Source organism: Platalea leucorodia, assembly GCF_965183815.1.
Source record: "Platalea leucorodia genome assembly, chromosome: 7".
NCBI classification, from domain to species: Eukaryota; Metazoa; Chordata; class Aves; order Pelecaniformes; family Threskiornithidae; genus Platalea; species Platalea leucorodia.
In genome coordinates, this window is record NC_138829.1 from 4141546 (window position 1) to 4168808 (window position 27263).

At 42.6% G+C, this 27263-nt stretch overlaps 1 protein-coding gene across 1 annotated transcript in view; it reads right to left on the minus strand.

Annotated features, from left to right (window-relative positions):
• The window catches only part of DDHD1 (DDHD domain containing 1), a gene marked incomplete at both ends in the record, with an annotated part of 68666 nt that overhangs the window by 25792 nt on the left and 15611 nt on the right, over nucleotides 1-27263 (minus strand). The window contains 3 exons of the mRNA XM_082318678.1: nucleotides 9524-9671; nucleotides 11511-11639; nucleotides 27045-27218. Of these exons, the coding sequence (XP_082174804.1) occupies nucleotides 9524-9671; nucleotides 11511-11639; nucleotides 27045-27218 (451 nt within the window). The remainder of the gene's footprint in view (nucleotides 1-9523; nucleotides 9672-11510; nucleotides 11640-27044; nucleotides 27219-27263) is intronic.

The following is a 27263-nucleotide window of genomic DNA, read 5'->3' on the forward strand; positions in this document are numbered from 1 at the left end:
CAGCCGCACACAGCAGGTAGCTGCAAGACAAAGTCAGGAGCTGCCCAAATCTCCTCCACGAGGTTGCCAGAGGTGACAATACAGATAAAAAGGAAAAAGTATTTGCAGGACTTGTTCTTAATCTCCCAGTGTAGTTGTCGCATCATTAGGCCGCAGCTTGCTCGCGGGATTTAGGCTGAAGGTAGACGTGTCTGGTGGAACACAGAGGTGGATTGCAGCCATCACCTTCGGCTCCTGAGGGCTGCAGAGGGATGTCACGGTGGCTTTGGGCAAAAGACCTTCTACATTTTTACTTCAGCCTGATCAGCTGCACAGCAAGAGAGAAACACACTTCACTGAGGAAGGGGTATGAAAGCCAATGCCTTGCAAAAATATTTTCTACAAAGAGAATTAATTCTTCTTTAGCATGTTTTCCTCAGGAAAAGGAAAAGCACATTATGCTACTAAAAAAAGCAGATCAACGACGTACCAAATTTTTGAAGCAGGCAGTCAAAACACTTTTCCATAAATGACACCTACTTTCTGAGGAAGGAAAGGAAAGGATGAAAGGGGAGCATCCTTTACACGCTTTCTTCCAAAGCAGCCACCGATGGCCTGACCGAACAGCCAAGAAATGCAAGTAATCAGCATCTCTATTTTTAAAGCCTGGTTTGATTGCACTCCTAATCTCCTAGTCTCTAGTCCAACGAGATGGCAAAGGTTTAAGTAAAGCAGAATGTCCTTCCCATGATGAGAAAAAAAAAATTCAGCAAGAGGATCTGCTTAAATTGGGGTCGATTTAAGGCCTGAACTGACCTAGCCTTGCAAAGCACAAAACAACCCTCCCCACCCACCTCTAAGGACACTTGCTTGAGAGCCCAACTTCAGCCGCACGCAATTTCTAGATTATCAAGAAGATAAAAATTCAGTAAATACATTAACATTCCTGGAGTCCCTGAGCAACCAAAACAAAAGAGAAACACATCTGTCGGAGCAAAATCAGATGATTGCTGGCACAAGGAACTGTAGAAACCTAAAATCTAAATGAATATTCTTTGGAAATGCTACTAATTCTGTGGTATTGCCAAATCAGCTTAACTTTCTCTGCATGAAGGAGGATGGTGGCCAGCTAAGATGAATTCAGAAACAGTAAGTTTAGCAGGAAAGCAGCCAAGCAGCAGTCTAAAGCTGCTAAGCAGCTAAATCTAAATTAAAAGCAGTAAAAGCATAGAAACGTATGAATGAAGCACAGAATTCTACACAGCAGCAATTACTTAAATTGAAGAAACCGGTAAATAACCTGGTGCTCATAATGCAGGAAAAAACATCCAAGCTATTTACACATCAGTAGCAGCTGCAAACATGATGAAGAAATAGCTATTAGAGCTACTGACGTCCCCATCTTCAAATGGCAGCTACTGGGTTTCCTCCTGTTCAAAAGGGTCCAGGTCTTACTAAAGCTATTCAGGCCAACTGACCCAGAGGATTTTTTTTTTAACTAAAAGTCTCCTTTCTAAAGCTAGATATATGAGTTGGGAAAAAAACAGTGCAGCCTAGTAATTCTGCCAAAGCTTTTGGGAAAAGCTTCAAGTCTCCCTTCCTAAAAGCTGTGCCAGCTTTGTGTCCTTATCCAAGATTTTGTGAAATGCAAAACTTAATTTTATTCGGGTCTGGAGGGTTCCCCCCACGTCAGCTGAGGTTGTCTAGACACGGTCCAGCCTCCGGCAGAATAATCCCAAACTTCTGCTAGAACGGATTATGGACAAAAAAAAGCACTTGGGTCCATTAGAAAACCAAAACCCAACTCTGCGTGCATCTCCCGTAGGCCTGGCAAAATACGTTCTGATACAAGTGCACAAAAGGTCTGTTTCAACAAATTTTTGTTCACTGCCACCTCACCGCTGTCAAATCAAGTAAGCAGCAATTGCATTTCTCAGCGTTTCAAGGGTGCTCCTCCGCTACGATGCACTGCGTTGCACGCTAACCTTATGAAGCTGGTTAATATTACAAACTACTGACTGGAGTTTTGCAGATTACAAACGATGTAATTAGGAAAACATTTAATTTATTTTGCCTTCCACTAAACTTTCCGAGGCAATCCAATTCGGTGTTACTAGCCAAATACTGTCAGAGGTGCAATTAGTCTCTCCCTCTCATTATTTTACAGCAGCAATGTCACACCAATCTGCTGATCACAAGACTCATGGAGGCATTAAAACACACCAGCAGAACAATTCCCCGTGCAACACATCTCATTTACAGCAAATGGCAACTCTACAACATCTCCCACCGATCCTGATCAACGATTTTATATTATAAATTCTAATAAAAACTGCGGTGTAATTGCCAAGCAACGTGGCTACGCTCACATGCAAAACCCCAGAATATATACCTGCTATACACGTGCTTATCTGTTCTGCTAGAAAGTCTTTCTTTCCCTTCTTCTAGCTTTTTTAAAATAAATATTTTGAGCTATTTTATGAGATGGCAAGTCCCTGTACTCACTTGCTAAATTAACACCAACTGAAGTAATAAATCCTCATTTAAACAGGCAGAGAATTCTTCTCCTTTCCAATACAAATGGATGTTGAAATATTGACCCCAGAGCAACAATTACTTAAATCTATACATCAAAACACACGGTAACAACTAAAATTTATTATTTTTCTAAGCAAAAAAATCACTCGGGTGCAGATGCAACGCATACCTTAGAAAGCATTTTGACATACTGTTATTTTCATGCAAGAAGTAATGGCCTGAAAATACTTTCAGACTCACCATAAATACAACGTGCTTGGCTGCCTTTCTCTGATTAAAATAATAAATAGTAAACCCATATTTTCACAGATATACATCCTTGCTTAAGCAACTTTATTCCAGGGATATATTAACATAACTACAATTATTGCTGTGTTATGCTACTAATTTGACTCTTGTGGAGCATTCACAAATACTACACTAAAAACTGGAGAGCTACAAACAAGTTAGCTTCAGCTAGTTCACAATTTTTATAAAATGACCTTGATAGCTGGTAACAGAGCAAAATGCCTGAAGGCTTAAAGATGTTACTCATTTTATTCCCAAGTCATCTTTGCCGACTCTCTTCAGTCAGATGATCCACAGCCAAGAAAAAGGGAATGGTCTTTTAATTTAAAAAGCATTACACCAGCCATCCTCTTACTCTGAACTCTTGATTTAAGAGATAGGGCAATGGGATGTCCCCACAAAAAACCCTAAGCTCTTGCTACTGCCTGCAAAACCGTGTGGATCTACTCCTGGTTTTTGGTCACACAACTGGTCAATTATGCTCTAAAGCATTCCCCAGCTGCTTTCACCACTCTGCAGGTCCCTCAAGTGGAGGGCAGCACTCACTGCCTCCTTGAGGAAATAATACCACGAGTTATTGAGGAAACTCAGGGCTGGCGTAAGCTAAATTTGGTAAGTCGAAGTGAGAGTAGCAGGCATGAGTGATAAAAATTGAGATCTGTCCAAGCCAGGGGAAATGAAAGGGAGGCTGTTTTCAAAAGCTTAGCTGCACCGCAGAAATGCAAACTCAAGTCTTACTCTAGGTGGATTTCAAAGAGCAACTGCAAGACACAAGTCATCTTCTGCCACCGTTCTGCAGGGATTCATCTGCTCGCAGACCAGAGCACATTAAGACCGCTGCTCTAGGGCATCTGCAGACTCATTTTACTTCCAAAGAAAGGTGGAAATTCTAGGATGCAACCAAAGTAAGCATGATCGTGACTCACACTTCATCCTTGTCAAGAAGAATGGGAATTTGCATGATCAAAGGAACTCAAGATGCTTGGTTATTTGATTATGGGATCGCCCAGACAAGCCCATGGCGAGCCAGGTGCTTCAAGTGTGAAGTGTGAAGCTTCAAGCTTTCAACCACTGCTTTCCAAATGGTGGCAAGGTTGCCCCTTAGCGAGATGCTGGCTTTGACATAAAGCAGATTAGGCATTTTCTGTCCCCGTTGTCATCCACTGCCTCCTCACCACTCACTCCTCACTTTTCCTTGAGAAAAGGAGGCTTAGAGGTGATCGTGTCCCCATGTACCAGTGCTTAAAGGGTAGTCACAAAGCAGATGGAGGCTCCCTTTTTGCAAGGAGTCCCATGGTGAGGACAAGGGGTAACGGGTACAAGTTACTCCCAGGGAGATTCCGATGGGACACGAGAGGTAAATTTTTCAGAATGAGAACAGTCAACCATTGGAATAATCTCCCCAGGGAAGTGGTTGACTCCGCTACACTGAACACTTTTAAGACTCAGCTGGACAAGGTGCTGGGCCATCTCGTCTAGACTGTGCTCTTGCCAAGAAAGGTTGGACCAGATGATCCTTGAGGTTCCTTCCAACCTGATATTCTATGATTCCATGACACTCCGATCTTCCAGATGGGGTTCCAATTTTTTGGACCAACTGCAGTGATCCAGTTTACAATGGGACCGTACAGACAGTCGTGCTGGTGTGGGCAGGGAAAGGGCAGCACCAGGCAGAAATGAGGGCTGTAGGGAGGACAGGAACGAGAACAGATCTAGAAACACATCTAAGTCTTACACAGGCTGTTACAGCTTCCGTCCAATATGCAGTCATGTGTTAGATAATTAATAGATGCACACAAAACAAGCTCTTATGAAAGTATTTAATGCCCTTACTATCACCTTTTACCTCTTGGGCTGAACTTCTCATTTAGCTTGCAAGACAAGCTCAAGTTAAAACCTGTAAGACAATTTACTTACAATACTTAATTTCAGAATTATTACCAGCACCAAAGACTGGAAAACAAGCATGTGATATGTATTTAATGCAATACAAGCATTTAAATGGACACTAAGCAAAACTACCCAATATCTGAAAAGCTAAAAATTATAGGAAAAATTTTACAGGAAATCTTGATTTAAGATTCCAGCAGCACACATTTAATGCACTGAAAGGCCTCTGAGAGGCTCTGTAAGGGTTTGCATACCACTGGAAATTTACCAAAATAGCTATTCTGAAGTAATTATTATAATGATAATCCACAATTAAAATGCTTTCTAATGGGACTTGCAATAAAAATGTAATTGGTGATTATGGAACGCCAAGATGACGTTGCTTGTGCAGACAGCAATTTTTGCGCTACGAGCAGCAGCACAGGCAAATGTAATTTTCGAATCAAAACAGGAGATTCAGACAGAGGCAGCCAGACACCAGCTTTAGGGTAAAAGCAGCCAAGAAGCGTCACAACATTACAGCTATTATGGAAATACACAAAACATTTGCTTCATTCAATTTTCACGCACAGGAGCTGAGGAAATTTAGAGCGCCAGCCTAAAGGTCTGACCTTTACCTAAGTTAGGTAAAACAACAGGATTTTTTTTAAATGAGGTTGGAGACATGGATAGTAACGTTCCTAAACTCTAATACATGTAAGAAACCCCATCCCACCCCCTGCCATAATTTAGAAGCACAAGTTCAGCAAAATCAGAGACTAGGGTTCAGTGAAAAAAATATTCCAATTAACAGTATGAAAGTGTATACAATAAAATTAAAAGGCTATCCCAAAAAGATTTTTTTAAAAGTTAACATTGTACCTTATCAGAAACCTAGTAATGCCAGAATACGGCATCTGATGGCAAATAAAACCCCCTCCAATTATGCCATAATATCTTAATTTATATTTCACAGGAATACAGAATATAATATCTTCTTCCTTCAACAATCATCCCTATGCTACCGAAGCAGCTCACAGCACATTATTCTGTTCACGTCAGGCCAGCTGAATCACTGTTCCAGCCTGGAGGAGGTACTGTCTCTTCCCAGACGACTTCTGCAGTTAATATCAGCACTGACACGAGCAGCTTGTTGTACCAGCTGCCGTGCTACATTTAGCTAATAAATGTGTTTAACTATGCTGTGAAGAAAGAAAATCGTGTCACATCTACCCAAGACCTGTTCATTCGAGCATCAATAAAATGCACCTTTTCCATTTACCTACTTGCAGGACACCCTGCAACGATAGCATCTAACCACGCTAATGATTAGATTGAACTCCATTCCTTAATGAAATTAGCGCATATAATTTTAAATTACCCTGGAAGCAGAGCTCTGTTTTCACCTCTGTAACCAACAGGATCTGCCTAATGATGCAGATGCATCATGTGAGCTGCACCAATTTCTTCTCGAGGTGGTAACCTGAGGACGGAGCCTATCGAATGAGCTCTGGTAGGGTCTCACCGGCCTGGGTTACAGACAAAGTATTCCATGTCTGGGTTATAAGCTGTATTTTTGCACTTTTCTTTGTTTTTCTTTCTTCTAGGACCACTTCTTCGAGTGAGGCTCTGGTTTTGTGCTATGAACTGAAGTGTTGCTCTCACACAGGTTGAAATAAATACAAAAACTTTATCCCAGGGTAGACTGAACCCGCAAAGAAGCAACAATAACTGTACATGGCAAAGACAAAATGCACAAAGCAGCTTTTTGTGGATGGTAGAAAGGGAAGGCACCTGAACAAGTATTCCCTTTTGGAGATCCCAGAGTCCCTCCAAGCACCGTACCACAAAAATGCAAGGTGTCATGCAGATTGCCTCGTCCAACCTGCCTCGTCTCTGTTCTCTGCCCAGAGTCCACGGAGAGGGCTGGTGGCTCTCTGCAGAGGAACGTGTCCTGCCAGGTGTCCTGGGACCTAAACCAAAAGCAACTTTCCCTAAGGGACACACACACCACCGACCCCAAGGTTCCCACACCAGCACGGTATACCACAGGTGACATCCAAGTCCTTCAAAGCTGCCTGTAGCCCAAGACATGGTGAGCTCTGAGGACTGACAGTGCCTTCTACATCTGCTGGTGGTACCCAGCTATTGATGAGGGAAGAAAGGAGTGGTGACACTGATGGGCAGACCCATGGCTTAAGTTACAGATGGCTGCAACTACAGGTTTCCTACTGAAGAACACACATTTAAAAGGAAAAAAAAAAAAAAACCACTGAGGTCTTTTCTCCTTAGCTTCTACTTTAAAGTGTTAAGGGTCAAAAAATATTTCTCCTTATCTGCTTTCTCCTTTTTCAAAAGGCAACATTTGACTTCCTGTGTCCCTAATGCAAAAGAACATAAAAAAAAAAATTAAAAATACACACACATATCATGGATGAAAGTGCTAACAGAAAGTGCTAGTACGGCTTGTGAGAGCTGCCATTGCGCTGGCCTGGCAGACATTTCTTCTAAAATCTCTTCCTCGAACATATGGGATCTTCCTCACTGCTAAGTTTTAAGCTATTAAAAAAAGAAAAAAAAAAAGAAAAAAAAAGAAAAAAAAAAAAGAAAAAAGAGAGACTTCAATCTAAAATGATGCTTTCATTTGCAGATTTTGTACAGAACACACAATTTATGCCACTAATTATATCATTTTAAAAGGCTATGCAATACTGCCTGATATTTCTTGAGGATATGAGCGAGATTTACTGCAGCACAAAAAGTCGTGTTTCTCTTTTAGAGAAAAGATTTCACATAATGGGCTGCCAATTAAAGCAGGACTTCTTATGGAATGAACGCCTATGCACTGTGTCCTGAGCTGAAGTGAATCCACCCATACAACCCCCGTATGTATATTCAATGCAATATGGGGTAGGGAGAAAGAAAAAGCAGAAAACCTCAATGATTCCAAGGTGGAAGCTTTATTTCTCGTTGCTGTTAAAACAGCAACTTATATTTAGGGTATTTGCATTTCCAGTGTAATTGCCTCCTACAAAAATTTAAGTTTTTACATTTATTTTGGTGACGAATTTCAGCTTTTTATCAATGGCTGTGGATCCTTTTCTCTTTGGTTTTGATTGTTTGCTCTTAAACAACACGAATAAAAGAGCAGTGAAGTGCCAGAACAAGGGGGGCAGGGAGTAGCAAGTTGTTGCTTTGAGATGACAAACGACACAGCAGTGAAATCAAGAGGTCTACTCTACCACACCAGAGGACACTGGAGTGGAACAACAAGCTGAACGAACGCAAAAGCCTGCTGACACGATGCTACACACCACGGCGAGGGCACATAAGCACCGACCTACATTGCCATTCTGCATTTAAAGGGAGGTTTGCAAAGCTCTTACCACGAAACCAGCAATCCCAGCTCTACGCACACCTTCACTGGAGTCACTGGGTATGTCGCTATTTCTATCAACTCTGATGGAACGTGGAATGATTTGGGACGCGCATACTAAACCATCTGCGCAATACAGATCTGCAATTAACACTTTTTTAGCCTCTTCTTTCAGCTAATGAAGCATTCCTTAACACCACCTTGTCCCCTGCAAAGCTGTCATCACAACTTTACAATTTCTTTTAATATTCAAAAATCTTTTCAGGTACAGCATTCTCAACAGCTCAGGAGTTTCTCCTCCCATTCACCAGCACCCTAACTGGCCTTCTGAGTTAGCTCAGGTGTCAAACCAAAAGCCGTTTGCAAACCAGTCTTCACAAAAGACATGCAATGAAAAGATCCAGTAAGCTTTCAATAGCGTTTTACTTTTTAGCAGGCACCTATGCACAGACCTCGATGAGCAGACTCACAGCAATAGCTTCCAACTGTATGAAAGAACTCTGTCCTGTTAGCAATGCCAACATTCCCGCTGACTCCCCATTTCCCTTCTCTTACCAGTATGCACTTAGAATCACAGAATCGTTAAGGTTGGAAAAGACCCTTAAGATCATCAAGTCCAACCATCAACCTATCACTGCCAAGTCCGCCACTAAACCATGGCCCTCAGCACCACATCTCCCCGGCTTTTAAATACCTCCAGGGATGGGGACTCAGCCCCTGCCCTGGGCAGCCTGGGCCTGACAGCCCTTTCCGTGAAGAAGTTTTTCCCAATATCCAACCTAAACCTCCCCTGGTGCAGCTTGAGGCTGTTTCCTCTCGTCCTATCACTTGTTACTGGGGAGAAGAGACCGACCCCCACCTCGCTACAACCTCCTTTCAGGTAGTTGTAGAGAGCAATAAGGTCTCCCCTCAGCCTCCTCTTCTCCAGGCTAAACAACCCCAGCTCCCCCAGCCGCTCCTCATAAGACTTGTGCTCCAGACCCTCCACCAGCTTCGTTGCCCTTCTCTGGACACACTCCAGCACCTCAATGTCCTTCTTGGAGTGAGGGGCCCAAAACTGAACACAGTACTCGAGGTGCTTCATTCTTCCACTATTCTGGCAACCAGCAGGAACAACGGAGATTCCCCTTGATTTAGACCAAAGGAAAATCTCTCCCCGCTCAGCAAAGTCACTGACCACAGCTGCCAGAAACTCACAGGCCAGTCCCCTAAAGTCGCAAGTGTTGGTCATGAAAACAGAATATATCTTTGCTTTTCTTGCTCTTCTGGCTTGCAGCTGCTCTCACTGAGTCCATACATCTGAATTAACATATAAAGTAGTGTACCCGCGATATAAAGACTAATGACTGAGGGGAAGAGGAGGAGAAGGAAACGGGAAAAGATACAGCTTAAACCGAAGGGTCTGCCGTCATTTATAACGTCAGCCTTATATTCAGGCTAGAGTTGGTACTGCAAATATTACGAAGCACTCACATAGCTGTATTTTTGATGATCCTTCCTTGGTCCATTTTCTGCCCAATACCATGCACAACAAACACAATGTGACTAGTTTGTGGTGGCTTGTCTTCTAACGTAGCTTCTTCTACATAGCCTCTATGTAGCCTTGTCCCACTACTTGAAGCTGTAGAAAAAACATTATCCTAGATCAGTTACATTCTACGAAGTGCAACGGTCTTATATGTTGACAGAAGCTTGACTTGTCTCAGACCAATACATTAAAGTATTTTGAAAATAAGATTACACATAAAGGAATAGCATGTATTTTTAAATATCTGCGATTTTAAACTCCTGAGAGATTTGAGCAACTAGGTGATATTAATTGCATCAGTGTATTACTAGGCCATTTCCACTGTAAAGACAACTCATTTCAGAGATGTTTTGAAAAACACCTTTTTAAAAAACAGTTGTATAATTGTCCATCCACTTTTACAACACAATACCCTTCTTCTGTGCGTCTCAATCATTCAACTTCCCTACACCTCCACCTTCCTTCCACAGCATGGAAGGATCATGGAAGCGATCTGGCTGCAAAACTGAGAAGCGTTGTCATTCTTTCTCTGACCCAGTTAAGAGAGCTGGTTGAAAAGCTTTACAATTTTTCATTTCGATGGGGAAAACTTATGTTTTATTTCAAGCTGATCCAACCTCAAATTTCCCCACTCATTCTCCAGTTCAGTGGCCAAACCAAAAGCCAGTTACCCAGGGCAAACCCGGGTGTTGACTCAGTTCCCTGCTGATGGTGTGAGAAGCCCACCGGCACAGCGTGTCTCCATCCCCCTCCACTGACAGACCCACAGCGAGGACCACAGCCCTGCACCAGCGCTGGCTGCCCACGAACCCAGCAACCCCTGCGGATGGCCAGGCAGAGGAAGGCAGCATCATTCCCCACCACAAAAATTGAAACAGACAATTTGGTTTTGTTTTTAAGGAGGAGGATAACACTACAAAAATGCTAAGGGCAGTTTTTACACAGGACAGGTTCTGTTTACTAAGCAGGCTTCTATTTGATATTTCTCCCCCCAAATTGTTTAGGACAGATCTTACTTATTATTTATTACACACTATCCAAATAATGTTCTGGATACAGAATACTTCATTTCTTCTGGAACTGAGGCATTTCATCTGGAACGGAGGCATTGAATTATATTAATTCTTGGCAAATGTTAATTAAGTACCCACCCAACAGCCCTGTGGGGTAAGAGGGCATTAATTACAGAACAGAGGCATGGAGATTAAAGCCAAACCTTTTACCTGATTTTGCCTCTTCAGAAACCAAGGAACAAAACAGGTGTGTATGATCTTGTCCTTGTAGTTGTCGGGCAGTGCACAGGAGCACCACCACAGAGAGGACAAGTTCCAGTTTTCTAGGTTGGCAGAAATCTGCCTTTTGCTTGAGAGAGACCATCCTCTCTTCCAACCATCTCAGCCTTGCTGGCTTTATAGCTGGTAGTTTTGAGTTTAAATGAGCCTGGATTCCTACTGGAAACAATTTCTGCCTATATGCTTCACCCCTCCTCTCAGTTCATATGTCTGTTTAATGAACTGAAAAAAAGCAAGAGCTGGCAAGAGGAGAAGGTATGGTCGTGTATGTAAGGAATCCATCACAGCATGCAAGTACACAGCGGTGAAGTTAAGGTTGCAAAGGGAACTGTAATTCTTACATCGTAGCTGCGAGACTCTGCCACTGTAATATTTTCATATACTTATTATGTAATGCTAATTGCTGCATCCAAAATAGTAATAAAATATGTAACAAAAATAAGTCATAGCCTATTCACATCTAGTTACAATTACGTACAACCTAAGGACCCTGATATACTCTTCTGTAAAAACTGCAATGGCCAAAGCGGGCTTAGTCACATATTAAAACTTCAAACTTGAAATCTCCTTCTGGCGTTAAAGTAACAAACTTAAAATACTGGTATTTACAATATTCTTTACAAACTCTGAGAAATATTACCTTTGGAAAACCCCAACTTTTGTGTAACAGTTCTTGCAATTTTAGATGTTGTTGCATCACTGTAAAGATACACTTCATCCACACTGTGCCAGTCCACATGGTTGCGACTCAACTTTAGACTATGAATAGCTGCAGCAAAAAGGAACAACATTTAATTTAGATGGGTAAGAGGAAAAAAAAGCCTCTTCAAACACAGAGAGAGAAGAGTAATTTACACATAGGTTAAAAACTAGAGCTCCATTATACCTAAATCCATACTACTTCTTACCTTGAAGAAAAGTTTTTTACATTTAGGATTAATCTGACCAGGACAAGCAGCAGTTTGGAGACCACCTCTGAGGACATTTCACGTCATTCTCCTCCCACCCTCATTTTGGGATGGTAGGTTTCCAAAATACTCCCTTAGCTGAAAACAAAAAACGGGGTGGGCAGGGCAACGCATCCTGAAATACTGCCGGGTGGTGTGATGCCCAGGTGGCTGCCCCATGCACTCTCATCACTAGAAGAAGAGCAATTCCACTCCTGTCTTCTCTCTCCTGCGCCAGTGCAGTCAGATCCTTGGTTCTGACCGCACACTGCAGTAACACAGAGGCTTTCAAGGCTCCATTGCGTTTTATCCTTTCAGAAATATCTAGGAGCTGGAAATGCAGTTCAATGAGAAAGCCTCTGAATGAGTAATTTCTGGCACAGAACAGAATCTAGCTCTTTCAAAAGCCACTAAGAGCTCTAGTGGTTTTTTTTGTGCAGTTATTGTGTTCTCCAGATTTAGAACCGATTGAGCTCTGGGACCAACCTCATGACACACTGCCTGACTGTCGGGACTGAGCGCAGCAGGCATGTTGTAATGCAAGTCAGAACCTCTCATCTAAGGCTTAGAGCTTGCTTGAGCAAAGCGGTACCACAGCTGTGTTACTGGTAATTCGGATTTCACCTAAGTTTGGAAATCTGCTGCTTAGGTCCAGCCTAATGTGGGATATACAACATGTGGAGAGCTGACAACAGCAATAGCCCTGTGACAAAAAGAAGTGTTATTTAACTGTCATTGGCCTTGCTAAAAAGTCCAAAGTCATGGAAAACACCCAGAGGGATTGTTTTGGGTTTGGCTTTTTTCCATAACAAGTGGAGCTCTAACCTGTCCCCTACTTGAAGCCACTCAAATGAATTTTTTATAATCTTCTAAAAAACATTCTGAGAAAGCCTGAGCCATCACGATTTCATATTTTAACTCTGCTACAGCACAAACCAGTCACATTAAGCGAGATGTCCTGACCTTTCTCCTGTAGTATTTTTTGTTTCTTTGCCAAGGCAGATAGACCTAACATAGTCTGATGAAAAACTAAATGAAGTCTGGAAGAAACAAGGGGATTAGAAAAGGATTACCCTTTCTGTTATAGTAAACAGCTGATTCACAAGAAATAACTAGAACTATATTGCCATTTTACACTGACAGAGCAAGAACGGGAAAGGAAGTAAGCCTGGCTTTGAAGAGCAGACAGGTCAGCTTAGGCTAACGACTGGCCAGAGCAAGAAGCAATCTAGTGAGAACTCAATGAACATGCAAACTGATCTTTCATAAACATCCCTGCAGATGCAGATGTCCAGAAATCTCGACTTAGAACTGGCAAAGGAGAGGAAATTCCCAGCAAAACTTCCTCTTTCAGACTTGGAGACAATGCAACACAGACTGTGATGTCCCGAGACAGGCACGTACTCTAGTGGCAAAGGCAAGGGACCTCCTTGCAGATGTCTGCAATCTCCTCCATCCTCAAATCCAAGACAAATGCAGACTTTTTACGCATTGTCTAGCAGGTCTTTAGGAGCTGTTCCACCTGCATTCTATAAAATCTCTCAGATTATGTTCCTGGGAAAGCTGACAGAGGAGGGCTGGAAGATCTCTCTTGGGAGAGCATCGTGCTCAAGGTCCAAAGCACACAGAGGAAGAGACGGAGAGGTCCATGGCCGAGTCTCTTATTACCACTGGAAGAACAGAGTTTGGGGAGGAACGATCCTCAAACTCGTTCTGGAACCAAGTCCAGCCTCTCCATTGGAAAAAAAATATACAGAAAGAGGTAGGTTTTCCCCATGCTGCATGAATTATTCTCACTTGGGAAGAACAAATTCCTAACTCTTATAGTGTTCTTCAAAAACAGGTATGTTGAAGGACATACCAAAAAAAAAAAACTACAAGAGACATGCATGCACTGAGGAACTGCAAATGAAATACCCAGCACTACTTCTCTGCATATTTAGTAAGGCCTTCAAAAGGGAATTTGAAAAATTTGGTCTACTGTTAACATAAGCACGTGAAACCACCGGTAACCTTCACTAGGACCGCACTTCCTTGTCTCTTGGCAAGAGTGACTTACCTCTCTGAAATGTGTTGTTAACATACACATTGCATTCAAGCTCAGATATATTTTTTACAGCACTTGGACTATACACCCTTCCTTTCTACCCAGCACCCAGAATAAAAATTAAAAAATAAAAAAAAAAGTGTGTGTTTGTTCTTGCTTCTTAGTTTTCCTTCAACCACAAAATATCAGGAGTTTTTAGGGAAGTGGCAGGATCCAGAACATGCATATGGACAACGCTTTTCAGAGATTTTACCAATTTGCCAGTAAGATGATAAATTTTGCAATTTTAATTGATATATTTACATTTTGAGTCTTTTAGTAAGTTTTCTTTACCAACTCATTCACTGCTTTGCTTTTGAGTGCCTGTCCATGCGCACGCTCCAGAGCAAAGTCCAAACCAGCAGCAGAGAGACCCAATCACTGAAAACCAGTGGCTGCAGGACATTTCAAAGGCAGCCTGCACTCCAGTGCGGTATCTTGCAGAAGTCTGGATAACACTCCCAGGGTGTCTATCTTACCAACCAGGAGCAGACACATTCCTTTAGAAGTTAACAAGAGTCACCTGGGTCAAAACAAACTAAGCTGGGTGCTCCACGTTGGCACGCTGTTTTGGAATCCCATGGGATGCACTGTTTGAAAAGTGTGCCTGAGATTCAACAAGGCTCAGGGCCGGGTCCTGCACTTGGGGCACAACAACCCCATGCAAGGCTGCAGGCGTGGGGAGGAGCGGCTGGGAGCTGCCCGGCGGGAAAGGCCCTGGGGGTGTTGGCTGACAGCCGCTGACCATGAGCCAGCAGGGTGCCCAGGTGGCCAAGAGGGCCAATGGCATCCTGGCCTGTATCAGGAACAGTGTGGCCAGCAGGAGCAGGGAGGTGATGGTGCCCCTGCGCTGGGCACTGGTGAGGCCGCCCCTCGAATGCTGTGCTCAGCGCTGGGCCCCGCACCCCAAGGCGGCCATGGAGGGGCTGGAGCGTGGCCAGAGCAGGGCAGCGAGGCTGGGGCAGGGGCTGGAGCACAAGGCTGGGGAGGGGCGGCTGGGGGAGCTGGGGGGGCTCAGCCTGGAGAAGAGGAGGCTGAGGGGAGCCCTCATCGCTCTCTGCAACGGCCTGAAAGGAGGCTGGAGCCGGGGGGGTCGGTCTCTGCTCCCCAGGAACAAGCGATGGGACGAGAGGGAACGGCCTCAAGCTGTGCCAGGGCAGGTTTGGGTTGGGTATTGGGAAAAACTTCTTCACCGAAAGGGTGGTCAAGCATTGGAACAGGCTGCCCAGGGCAGTGGTTGAGTCTCCATCCCTGGAGGGATTCAAAGGACAGATAGACGAGGTGCTCGAGGACATGGTATAGTGATGGACTTGGCAGTGCTGGGTTAACGGTTGGACTCGATGATCTCAACGGTCTTTTCCAACCTTAACGATTCTATGATTCTATGATGATCAATGCACCCGTTCCACAAACCAACCCACCCTCTTACTGAGGTGGGGGCAGATTTTGTCTCCCTTTTTTTAATTTATATAAACATTGGGATGTCTGTTCATCCTCAGACCCTGAATGTGACATCCACCAGCGGAACAAAAATCCCCTAAAAAGGGATAATCTATCACCCTGAGCACCAGGCCCTCTTGGTGTGCAAGAGTACCCCTTCAGACTAGAAGTGACACCCCAACGGATGACTATGGTTGTGCGCTGTCTAACTAAGCATCTGCCCCAGTGATGACAATGTCTGGGGAGAGAAAAACTGTACACCCTTGCAGATTTGCACGGCAGAAACCCAACTGAGAGAAGAGCTGCCTAGCAGAGATCAGTCACAGGGATAAATGATCCACAAGCCCTGTGGGCATGCATATCTAGGCACAGACAGTGGTTCTCTCTGTCATTATGCACAGGAGATACTCTTTAGGTAGGAAAAAAAAAAAAAATACCTGCAGTAAGGTAGCTCTTCGTGAGGGCCAACACGGCACTGAGGACTGTGAAGAGATTCTCAAGACTCTCAAGAGCCCAACCAAAAGGAGCTTCTGCTGCCGACAGTCCCAGGGCGTGTTAATAGTGAGGCAGGGAACAAAAAAAAAAGTGTCTTTGGAGAGGATGTGATAGTAGTCTGAAAATAAGCACCCTAAAAAAAAAATAAATCAAAAAATGCAAACCGTGCTGTCCAGGTATGGGATAACAAGGGCTGCCATCGCTGGTTTGAAACTGAACACAAGGAAGAGAAAATTATGTTTTCCTGAAGGTGATGAGAGAACACGATTTACATTCTCTTTTCAGAACAAACGGTGACTGTCCTATAAACCTCTTGCATGCTGCAGAGGTGGTCAAATTGACAGCTCAGGAGCTGTTCATACCGAGATGTCACAGGGTGTCAGGAAGGCACCAAGGCATGACGTAGCGCGGCTGAGGGAGCAAAGTTGCAGAATTCAGATTAGGCAGTGGGTACGGCATAGGGGAATGCTCTTCGCGTTCATTCCTCTGCCTTCCGGGTCCTTCAGGAGCACGCTTTCTACATTTGCAGATTCCCTCCAGGGCACCAGACTAGGACGTTGCTGAGCTTCACTGAGATCTGACTGCGGCTACGGCACCTCTGAACGGCAGGCACAGAAGATGAAGGGTCTCCCGTAAAACCACGGGACAGGAATCTCCCTGTGGATCAGACTTCTTGCAGCTTTGTTTCCACATGAACTACTTCTCTGACACTGACCACATGCACAGCTTGCTTAGTAGGCATCTCCGTAGGTGCATCTTCCCCAGTTGCAGAAAACCCTAGGTATTCTGCACACTGCTTAGTTTTCTAGTTTGGGATTAATGGCCAAGCCCATAGAAATGAGACCAAGTTTTGGTTTCCTTTGTAGCCAGAAACTAGCAATGAAACACGTTTCAGGAATACCAATGACAACAGACACCTAGAGTACGAGTACGTGGAAGGCACAACCCCACTGCAGATGGAAGACAGCCTGGCGCTAGACAGCGGCAAGCAAGCCATGCAAAAACAAGGAGAGAAGCACAGGGGAAGCGGGAGGGATCAAGGACTTCTTTCAGCTGAAGAAATCAATGGTTACCATCACACAAACCTCCTGTTTCACCAAGACGGATGAACACAGAGGGAAAAAGCCCTCTAAAAAGTTTAAATATGAAAAATGAAGAGGTAAATATAAAATATAGAATACGTATTCTTAAAGCCTTGAAGAACCTCATCTCAACTAGACTGCAGAAACTCATCTTGAGTCAAAATAACTGGCGAATAACTGAGGAGGAGAAAGCCTGCACTATTTTTTATGCTCATAGCACAACACCTATGGAGAAGCTGGGGACGTGCACACTGCACGTGCACTGCTAGTGCAAACACCCTCCCAGCTCAAGTGCTTGAGGAGCTGAAACACCTCCAGGCCTAAGTGCAAACAGACAGGCACTTGAACATGGCATTTCACCCAGCCAACACTTTCAAATTAAATACCTTTTAAGATAAGCACCTGTTTTTTACTTGATCCTTTCATCCACCTGCCAAGACCAAAGCATGGGGTGATTCTGCTCTCCCAGAGTTTGACTATGCTCAAGTCAAAATCAATCTAGAGGAAAGCAGCTTTGAAGTGCTAAGAGCTGGTACTATCTCCATCTCCTCCACAAAGGCACTGTCATTCCCGTCAGGGCTAAAGACCAGAGCAGGGACACATCCTGTCTGAAAACCTTTTCTGCCTTCTTTTTTTCAGGGATTTCAAAATAAATCGGCAAGCAGCCGTTTCTGCACAAACCTCTGCCACATCATACACACAGCTGAGAGCATAATTTGGCCGCTGTCGTTCTTTCTTAAACAACTCTGAAGTTCTGCTATGTAAACCTGAGGTACAGCTGTAGATTTTAAAACCTTTTTTTATTTATTTAAAAAAACAAATGCAAAGCCATTAAAATGGCTATTGCTCTTAATTAAATTAGGCTGTTTCACATTGCTGTCATTTTTGTATTGCATTTCACCCCCTCTCAATTCATCAACGTCACCATTTGTTATAAAAGCATCTACTTTCAATTTTTTAATTCAAGCACATTCGTTACCACAACTGAACATGATTTGCAGAAAAAAATATACAAAATAATTTCAAAATTACAATCACACAATAAAAGGCAGAAGTCCTTTCTTACTGCTCCAGACAGTAGTTACACTTATTGAACTTTACCAGACTTGAGTTCCGCGTGGGAGAAGAGGCAGGAAAAAGTTTACTATTAAACATTTTGATTTCAGGCATTTTCATTTGGACCCAATTAGAGAAAAATATAATTAAAGGAAGTCAAAAGGCAAACATTTATGCACGTCAAAATAAATTCTCATACTTTACAATATCCCCAGGAGCTAAAAGAATATATGGAATGACAAGAATAACCCTAAACCTACCATGTGCATTTACATTTTAAATCGAGGGTGCAGTTTTCAGAAGTCTAGTTCCACAGTTACTGAAGTCAGTAAAAGTTTAATCACTACTGACTTTCATGCTGGCAGAGAAAGACCAGTGACAAGTACTTCTGAGCCTTCTGCAATCATTAATGGCTCCTGCAAGATCTACTCCCACTTTCTGAAACAAATTTGCACAATATCAGCCGCTGCAAAGTTCAAAGTTTTCTGCAACACAGCAGCCTTTATCACGTGTTCTATACAGCTTCCCCTTTTTATATGATATGTCAAAAGTCTCATTTCATTCCAGTACTCATACAAAAGCTGCAGTAAAAATAATGTTAAAGATGTATGCATTATCAAAAAAAAAGTGGCAAAAAAAATTTCCTTCTTTGACATAATTTATCTTATACCAGGCCTGCTGTGATTCTAAAAAAGTTGCTTTTAGTTTATTGAAAAAGCCAAACCATATATAAAGAGTGTAAGAAACCAATGTTTACAGTTTTTAATCACAATCACAAATAATTATAATAAGGATTACTGCATGTACTCTTAGCATCTACTTTTCTCTAAGATTCACAACACTTCTACTTTTCTTCTAAGATCTATGATGCTTTTTCCTTCCCTTTTGAAGGAAACGGCATGAATACAGCTCAAGAAATTGAAGCACGTAACTCTTAACACATTTAACTGATATAAGCAAACTAGAATTTAAAGCTTCCTAAGGCAGGAGCACTACAAAAAAAGAAATCTACAGTTACTGTACCTTGGGAACGCTTTCGCTTAAGACATGCGGCATCTGAATTCTCCTTATTTCCTCTCCATTTGAACAAAGAAGGGAGGGAGAAGGGAGGGAGGTAGTAGAGAACTAAAAGTAAAAACACTGAGCTTCAAAGTAAAATTTTTAAAAGGGGTGTCATTTTTTTCATTAGTATTACCATTTTTAGAAAAAAAAAAAAGTTGGCACATTTTTTGAAAAAGCATATACACTTAAAAAACTGGTTTTGTAGCAAAAGTGTCAGGTCACATTAGCCAAATTCAATTTCTTTGCTCTTCATAAACAGTTCCGACATCACGACAAAGCTAAAGGCATTAGTAACAGACAGCTGGAACAGAGTGTAATCAGACTAAGGGAGTGCTTTTGCATTTACATGTACAAAAGCATAAATGCTCTATTTGTATAGGGTACAACACAGTAACCCTTCGTAAGTATACACTAAACATTTGGGGAAAAAAAAAAACCCAAAACCAACTCCATTTTAAGCACAGCTCTATTATTTTCCCCAAAGAGTGTAAGAGGATCATTAAAAGTTAGATTAGACAAAATATCCTACTGTTACCCTGTTCTGTAAGTCCTCAAGAAGCTGCCTTCCATGGTGAAATGCAACAGCGTGCACACTTTGCCTCTATGAGACTTCCAACTGTGTTGTTTCACTCCTCGTGAGAATACCGAAATATTGCACAGCAGTCCAAAAGATTCTTTTTCAGGGACTTTGAGACTAGTGCTGTGTGATTATGGAAGAAATACTTTAAGGTAAGTGAAAGCTTACCTGCTAAGGCGCAGGTAAAGTTACGTGAGCAGGAAGAAGCTGCTCTTGGCACTTACACAACCGGAGACTTGTCTTCGCCGTTAACTCGGTTATCACGGATACCTTTTACCCTTCGGGGGCTCCTGAGCAAGGCTGAAAGGGAAGTCCTACAAATCTACGTCTTCTGTGTTACTGCTCTGTGGGCCCTCACTCATGCAAATAGTCTTAATTTCAAAACGGTTTAGCCTCAAAAACCTGATATATAGTCAAGAGAGTGTGTTTAAATCCAATGAGAAATCAAGAGGCTCCAGCCTGGCCTCTGAATCCACAAAGTCATTAAGCTGCTATTACTTGAAATCAGTTAGCCTGCTGGAGAGCGGGGAGAAATGCAACTGAATGCCATCTTCCCTTACGAACAGCAGGAACAGTTAATACTCTGCGATCCAGTAACTTATGCCAGTACAAGAGAGCGATATTCCACGCCTGAGCCAAGGGCTTCGACTGCCACAGTTAGGCTGGTCCAGGATCACACCTCTTCGCACCCCCAGCTAACAGCTCTCTCAGCAGATGCCTTAATACAGATGCAAGTGAAGTATATCACTGTTGCACGTCAGTATTCTAGAGGAGAGGGAAAATAGGCTCATAGCTACTGCACTGGGAACTCGATGGACTAATTTAGTCTACAGAATAGTTTACTGGCTGTGGCAACCCAAGAATATACACAGGAAATTCAAGGAACGTATAAGAAAGAAAAAAATATCTTTTTTTATGGTTAGGGTGATAAAACACTGGTATGGATTGCCCAGAGAGGTTGTGAAGTGTCCGTTGTTGGAGATATTCAAAACCCCACTGGAAATATCCTGAGCAAGCTGCTCTCGTTGACTCGGCAGCTTTGAGCAGGGAGGTTGGACTAGATCATCTCCAGAGATCCCTTCTGGTCTGCACGACTCTCTATGAATATGACTTTCCCACCTAAAGGTTAATTTAGCCAGCTGCAACAAAAAAATCATTGTTAATATAAATTTTTTATGAACAGAGGAAATTTTATTTGAAATCTAAGGCAAAACAAATCAACTATTCCAAACGCAACTTTTAACGTTTTTGTGGCATCTAACCATACGCTGAAAATCCGTAAGAAAACCCAATAAACTTACACAGTTTCACAATCAATGCATTTCAAAAATTCCTTCTGATTCTGACTCACCGGATTTTTTTCTACCTTTTGTAATCATCTATCACAGAATCATAGACTTGATCACAGAATAATTTCTGTTGAAGGGACTGCTGGGGGTCATCTGCTCCAATCCCTCACACAGAGCAGGATCAACTTTTAAGTCAGATCCAATTTCAAATTTGGATCAGGTTGCTCAGGTGATTTCCAGCTAAATTTTGAGCATCTCTCTGTAAATACAATGAACTATGTCTATTCCTATCTTACTATCACATATATTAAGTTTTCAGCTTCACTTCCTCGTAATTATATGAATGTACCTAAAAAAAGATGATGGAGCAACGGATGATAGGTACTCAACTGTATTTATGATAGTAACAGCTAACCAAGTATTCTTAAAGCAGAGATAGCAAACCTTAAAGCTGTTAGAGGATATTACTTGTACCAGGGACTAGTTTATGATGTACCCTTTGAACCACTGCTCAGTGGTCTCAGATAGAAGAATCAGAATTAGCCCTCGTGCTCGCCTAGAGCGGTGAAGTATCACCCGCCGCCACCTCCCCAGGAGCACGCTGAGCACTTGCCGCTCCCGCTCTGCTGTTTGGCACCCTCGCCGCCATAGAGAAGGCAAGCTACGGCACTTTTACCACGTACCAGGCAGCTGTGGGTCCCACAGATTGAACCTCCAGCTGAAAGTTGGTCTGCATGACAGAAGATGCTCGTCCATCCTTGACTGCCTCCCTGCACCTGAGGCGGTGGGCACCTGCCCACCAACAGCTCCTCTGGGCTCAAGGAACTCACAAGCAAGGGATACGTGAGCTTTGTCCCCAGAGTAAGAGAGACAAATCAACACTGAAGTAGCGACATTGACCCTCCATCAAGAAGTTCTTGGTCTGAACATCACTGCCTTTATTATGGTTAAATACTGTTAGCAAAATATCTAGTCTGAGAACCCTTAAGAACCTGCTATGATCGGAGTCCATGGTCTTGTTTTATCTTACAATGGCCTTCATATTACTGAAATCACTTGAGAACATTGCTCCTTTGATGGACTACTTTAGATAGGTCCTGAACTCACTGTCTGCCTAAGTATGCACAAAAAGCAGTTTCTAAATCTTATGTTATTCTGTACGTTTTAAGCTTATTGACTGCTAAAAAGATATTATGATACCCTTTTTATATTCCTTTCGAAATGGTTTCAGCTGCAATATTGCTTCAAAGAACAAGCGTTACAACCTAGGTCTTTCTCAGAAATATTTATAGGATTATTTTACAGTAGTAATATATTTAGGTGTAACCACTGGGTATACACAGTACAAGGAAGGTCAGGATTTCTGCACAAAGGCAGAGTTATAAAGCATTCTCAGTGTGATCCAATAAACCCAGGTATTTCCACATTTTAAGGGCTGAGGTTTGTATCATTTAAAATTTTGAACTTAAGAATTTAGATCAAAATGCCACCTTACATCTTGTGTTGATATTAATTTACATATGTTAAGTTTGAAGACTGAATCTTCCGTAAGAAGGACAAGCAAAGCCAATATACAAAAAAGCCTAATTTACCTGGATAAAAAAAGCCAAGTACCGGACAAATGAATTTGAGGGCCCCCAAAAACCCCAACATTGTGTACCTATCAACAGAGTGGCAGAACAACAAATCAGTCCTGGAAGCCCACGTATACTGTTACAGCAGTGCAGCATCTCATTTAGGGGTTTAAGGTGTCAGATTCGATCGTTTTTAGCAAAGACTTGAGTGACAAACGTCAAGCTCTACTCCTCAATACAACTACAAAATGACAATGTGATGACTCTCATTTTGCTCCAACAAAATTATGTCAAATTACCTAATGACAAGCCAGAAGATGCCTTTCTGAACCTGCTGATATGCAGATTTGCATTTGAGTAAATCTGTGATTTGCATTAACTGAAATCCAGGCTGCAGACATTCAGTTTCACAACAAAGCAGTCGAAATGCAGCCAAACCCCTAATTCCTCCTCCTAAGTGTGGTTTCCTCCTGTAGCCATATCGGTTACTCTGTCTTAAAAGACAGAATAGCAATGTCCTTTTCTGTATCTATCAACAATAAAGTGAACTATTTAAACTGAAAAATGTGTGTGGAATTTGGCCAGGATCAAAGCAGACTGAGGTGACGAGATGTGAAACAGAGTGCGGTCATGCTACGGAGGAGACGGGCGATGCCCTTGCAGGATTTGCGTGCACCAGGACTCCAGCAGCATTTGTCTGGCCTGGTTTTAGGCACCTCGAGAGGCAGAGCTCCCTGCGGAGCCGATGAAGAGAGGCATCCCTCCCTGCCATGCGTACCTTCTGCCTGGTCTGTGGCAGCCTGGGAGAGCCGGCTGGCACATGCCAACACCTCCTATGGATGCTGCAGTTCAGAGATCGCCAGTCAGGGCAGCTGGCCTTTTACAAGTGTTACAGATGCCAACACATCCAGAACCAAGTATCGCTCCAGAAATCTCAGAAATTTGACTCGCTCCTACAAGCAGCAGAGGTCTGGTACCTGGGAACCATATCTGTGAACTCCTACAGTCTCCTCTCGGAGACAAATCCAGGTCAACTGGATATGGCAAATCTAAAGGCCACATTAACCTGCGTGGACAGTCCTAGGAAAAAAAGCGCCTCATGTCTGTGTTCTGCCGTAACAAATAATTTACCTGAGAAAGTCATGCCACTGCTGAGACCAGCAGACCACTGAAGAGGATCAGAAACCAAGAGGAGTCAGCAACATCAGGCACCACAAACGCAGTTCATTTTGCAAGGCATGAAATTAAATACATTGTAAGGATGAAAATCAAAATACCACCCCAGTTTGCTCAGCAGAGGGATCTCCCGCCGAAGCAGTGGTCTCCAGGCTGCCCCATGGAAAACAGAACTTGAGAAATCGTTTACCTAAACGCCGTCATATGCTGTTGTGTTACCTTCAGCATTTACAGCTTGCTGCGGTCCCAGACAACACTGGAAGGTAGCATGGGTGTTATGTTACTTATAGGCCACAGGCTGGAGATCCCTATTCTGAAACATTTTGCACTTTTGGAGGAAGGTTTGCTTGGATTAACATTTTAATAATGGGGCGTGTATTCATCGACCGCCTACCATCAACAAAAGCCTTGGATAAACCTTAGTTATTTCCTTGTTAACATGCGACAGTCCAGGAGCAGAATTAATAAATCAAATCACTGGAGTGGGAAATGGTTTTTCTAGATGTAAGTGTGCTCTCCTAACGTGTATCCCAAAACTAAAGAGATGAGGAAGGGAGAGGGGCACTGCATGTGGAGCAGCTACCCTTCGCAGGTAACGTACGTGGTGCTCACTGTCAGTTTTTGCGAAGACGAACCCATCCGTCAGGGTGACCGCACGCGCGGACGGGCAGCAGCACCGCTTGCCCTGCGCTTAAAGAGGGCGATTCCATTGCCAGCAACGCACTGGGCAGGCTGCTCAAAAGCTGAGGGTGCGAAACACCTAGTAAACTTGCTTGCAATTCTGTTTTCTTCACGGAAAAATTTCAGAGAACAATAAAATAAAGATGATTAAACTGCAAATAAATTGTCAGCTGAACCTTGGATACTAAGTCCCAGGATATCGATATCGTATGTTGCCCCAAGTTAGCAGGCTGAATAGGAGAAAATTATCCAACAGGAGCAGCAAAGTGGAACCTGCTTATAACTCTTCAGCCTACTGCCACCGCTGAGAGCATGGCTGGGGCCAACAGGTTTGTCTACTGCATCTCAACAAGATGCTTGTTGACAAGCTATTTATGATGCAAACTGGCACGTTCATATAAAAAAAGTAATTATGGCTAAGTACTAAGAGACTGTTACAGCAGATTGTCTGAATTTTGCTGAGGAATTAGATAGGATTGCTGGTTTTTCATCATTTACAATGCTTTACCATAGCGTTGCGAATAGTTACTTTGCCTCTCAATGCTATTTACAGATCCATTCCAACTTTCACTCATCTTAAGTAACAGCTACCTGTAAACCTCGATGGGACCAAAATACGTTTCATACAGGATGCAATTACAACAAATTGTAGCAACAAATTGTAGCATTTAAGAAATTTATAAACTGAATTCAGCACTTCTCCAACTAATTACGATTACTTCATCAGCGATAATGCAAGTTGTAAAGCTTCTCCCAGTGCCACGTGCAGATGGCAATCATGGATGCCAGCTGATCAGAGATGTATTGAGAGGCATATTATAATGACAAAACCACTTGTCACGCTTACTGTTAGCTATAATTTTCCTGCAACTCTCCTATTACTAAAAAAAAAAAAAAAAATCCATTGAAAGTTATTGGTGACTTTACATGTATTCCATTTTGAAGTGACTGCATACACAGCTGGTTTTTTTTAACTTTAGTTTTAGAAAAGGCACTGGTAGCTGCATTTGGATTTTCTTTTTTCTGATCTTTTATGTTTTTGTGAATATCAGGCATTTTATCTTTCTCACCACTCTCCCCAATCTCTCCTACCTTAAATCTGAAAATTTCTGCTCCACAGACCAGACTTCTGAAAAAAAAAAAATGAACTCCCTTCCTCACTCGATAAGGAGAATCCAAGTACAACTGAAGCCATCCTTCCTTCCTTCCATCAACAGTTAAGCTACCAAAGGCTGGAAGCACTCAGCAGCCATAAAGATGTGCTCTCCAAGTAAAAGCATCCTACTTGGTTAACGGTTGGACTTGATGATCTTAAAGGTCTTTTCCAACCTAAACGATTCTATGATTCCACCCTACCACAAACAGCATTGCACTCACAGGGGGGGTGCAGCTGTACTAACAAAGCTGAGCTTTGTACCAGTACACGGGAACAATAAATCAGTACAAGCACACAGAAATACAGGTAAAAGTGCCTTTCAAAGGGGTGGTTGTACTGGCACAGTGCTGCGGCTCGCGGCTCACACCATTTTATGCGCCTGCCTGACAGAGCTGTTAAAGCAGAAGACTGTACTGCAGGCTGGGCCAGAGGAAAAGATCTTTTAAAGTGGTAAAAATAGAAAAAAAAAATATATTCACAAAGTCCTTGCTAGCCTTGAGGGGAGTTAGAAACTTAACTGCTCTCTGTACTGTTGAAAAATCTCCCTAAGTCAACAAACGATATTCTGGTTTTCCTTATAGTAATTACAGAAGTACCCTGAATACTGCCTTGCTTCTAGTTTATTAACAAGCTTTTACTTGTGTGGTCGTGTAGTTCACACATAAGAACTCCTCCATGCTCATGGCCATAACACAGCCACTCCTACATTCTGTAGCTGTTTTGTGCAAAGTTGTAGTTTAAACAGTTTAAAAATAAAGTTGAATTATAAAGAATACCACAACCAAGACCCTCCTAAAATATATTGTGAGGCCTCTGTACTTGCAGCTCTTGGTTTGTAGATTGTTCATCAAGTGACAACCAACAAAAAGTGAAGTGTGAAAGCCAAAACCACTGAACTTTCGCTGTGCTATACTTAGCCTGAGCAAACAATTCAACTGTGTACATTAAATAACGGATCAGTAACTTCAGAAGGTCATTCTTAAAAACGTTACCTGCATTCAACTGAGATCCCCAGGAACACTAACTCAATGTCCTCAGCCTGGTCATTAAAATATATGGACTTCCGTAACAGAACGAATGCCCAAGATTTACTATAGATAAAAACTACTCCAATAAAGTCACAGACTGAACTAGAATGGAAAATGAAATGTGACCTGTAAAACTGATGCTCTCTTTAGGTGGAATTAGGAATGCTGGCCAGAGAACTAATAGCCAGTCTGCATTCAGGCACTGACTCTTCTTGTCCCGTTAAGAGATTTTGGTTTGAAGTGAGATTTCAAACACACTTAAAACATATGAAACACGAAGCAAAATGGGAACAAGAAGTTTATCCATGAATATAATTTGTACAGCGTTCATCAAATGTGATGCAGCAGGAAATCCTACAATATCGAGATGCACTGAAAAATGGGAGAGCAAACTGATGCCTATAGTAATGTTCCCCACTATGTAGGATGGAAAACCATCACAGATCACATTCTTAAACTTAAGAAAAAACAGATCCCAACTGTCCAGAGAACATACTATAAAAATAGTGATCTAAACAATCTTACCCTCCTTCCCGTCAACAGGTTTTGATACTTCCATATCAAAGCTCTCTTGCAGCTGCTGGCCTTTGAAGCGGTTGAGATGCTCCTGTTCTATCAGGTTACTTTCCTCCTCTTCCAGAGGTTGCCACGTCCCATCAATGAACCACTGTCCACGCATCACAGGGATCTTTTCTGTTTCTGAAAATCAAAGGAGATTTTTTATTTCTTATGCAACAAATCACA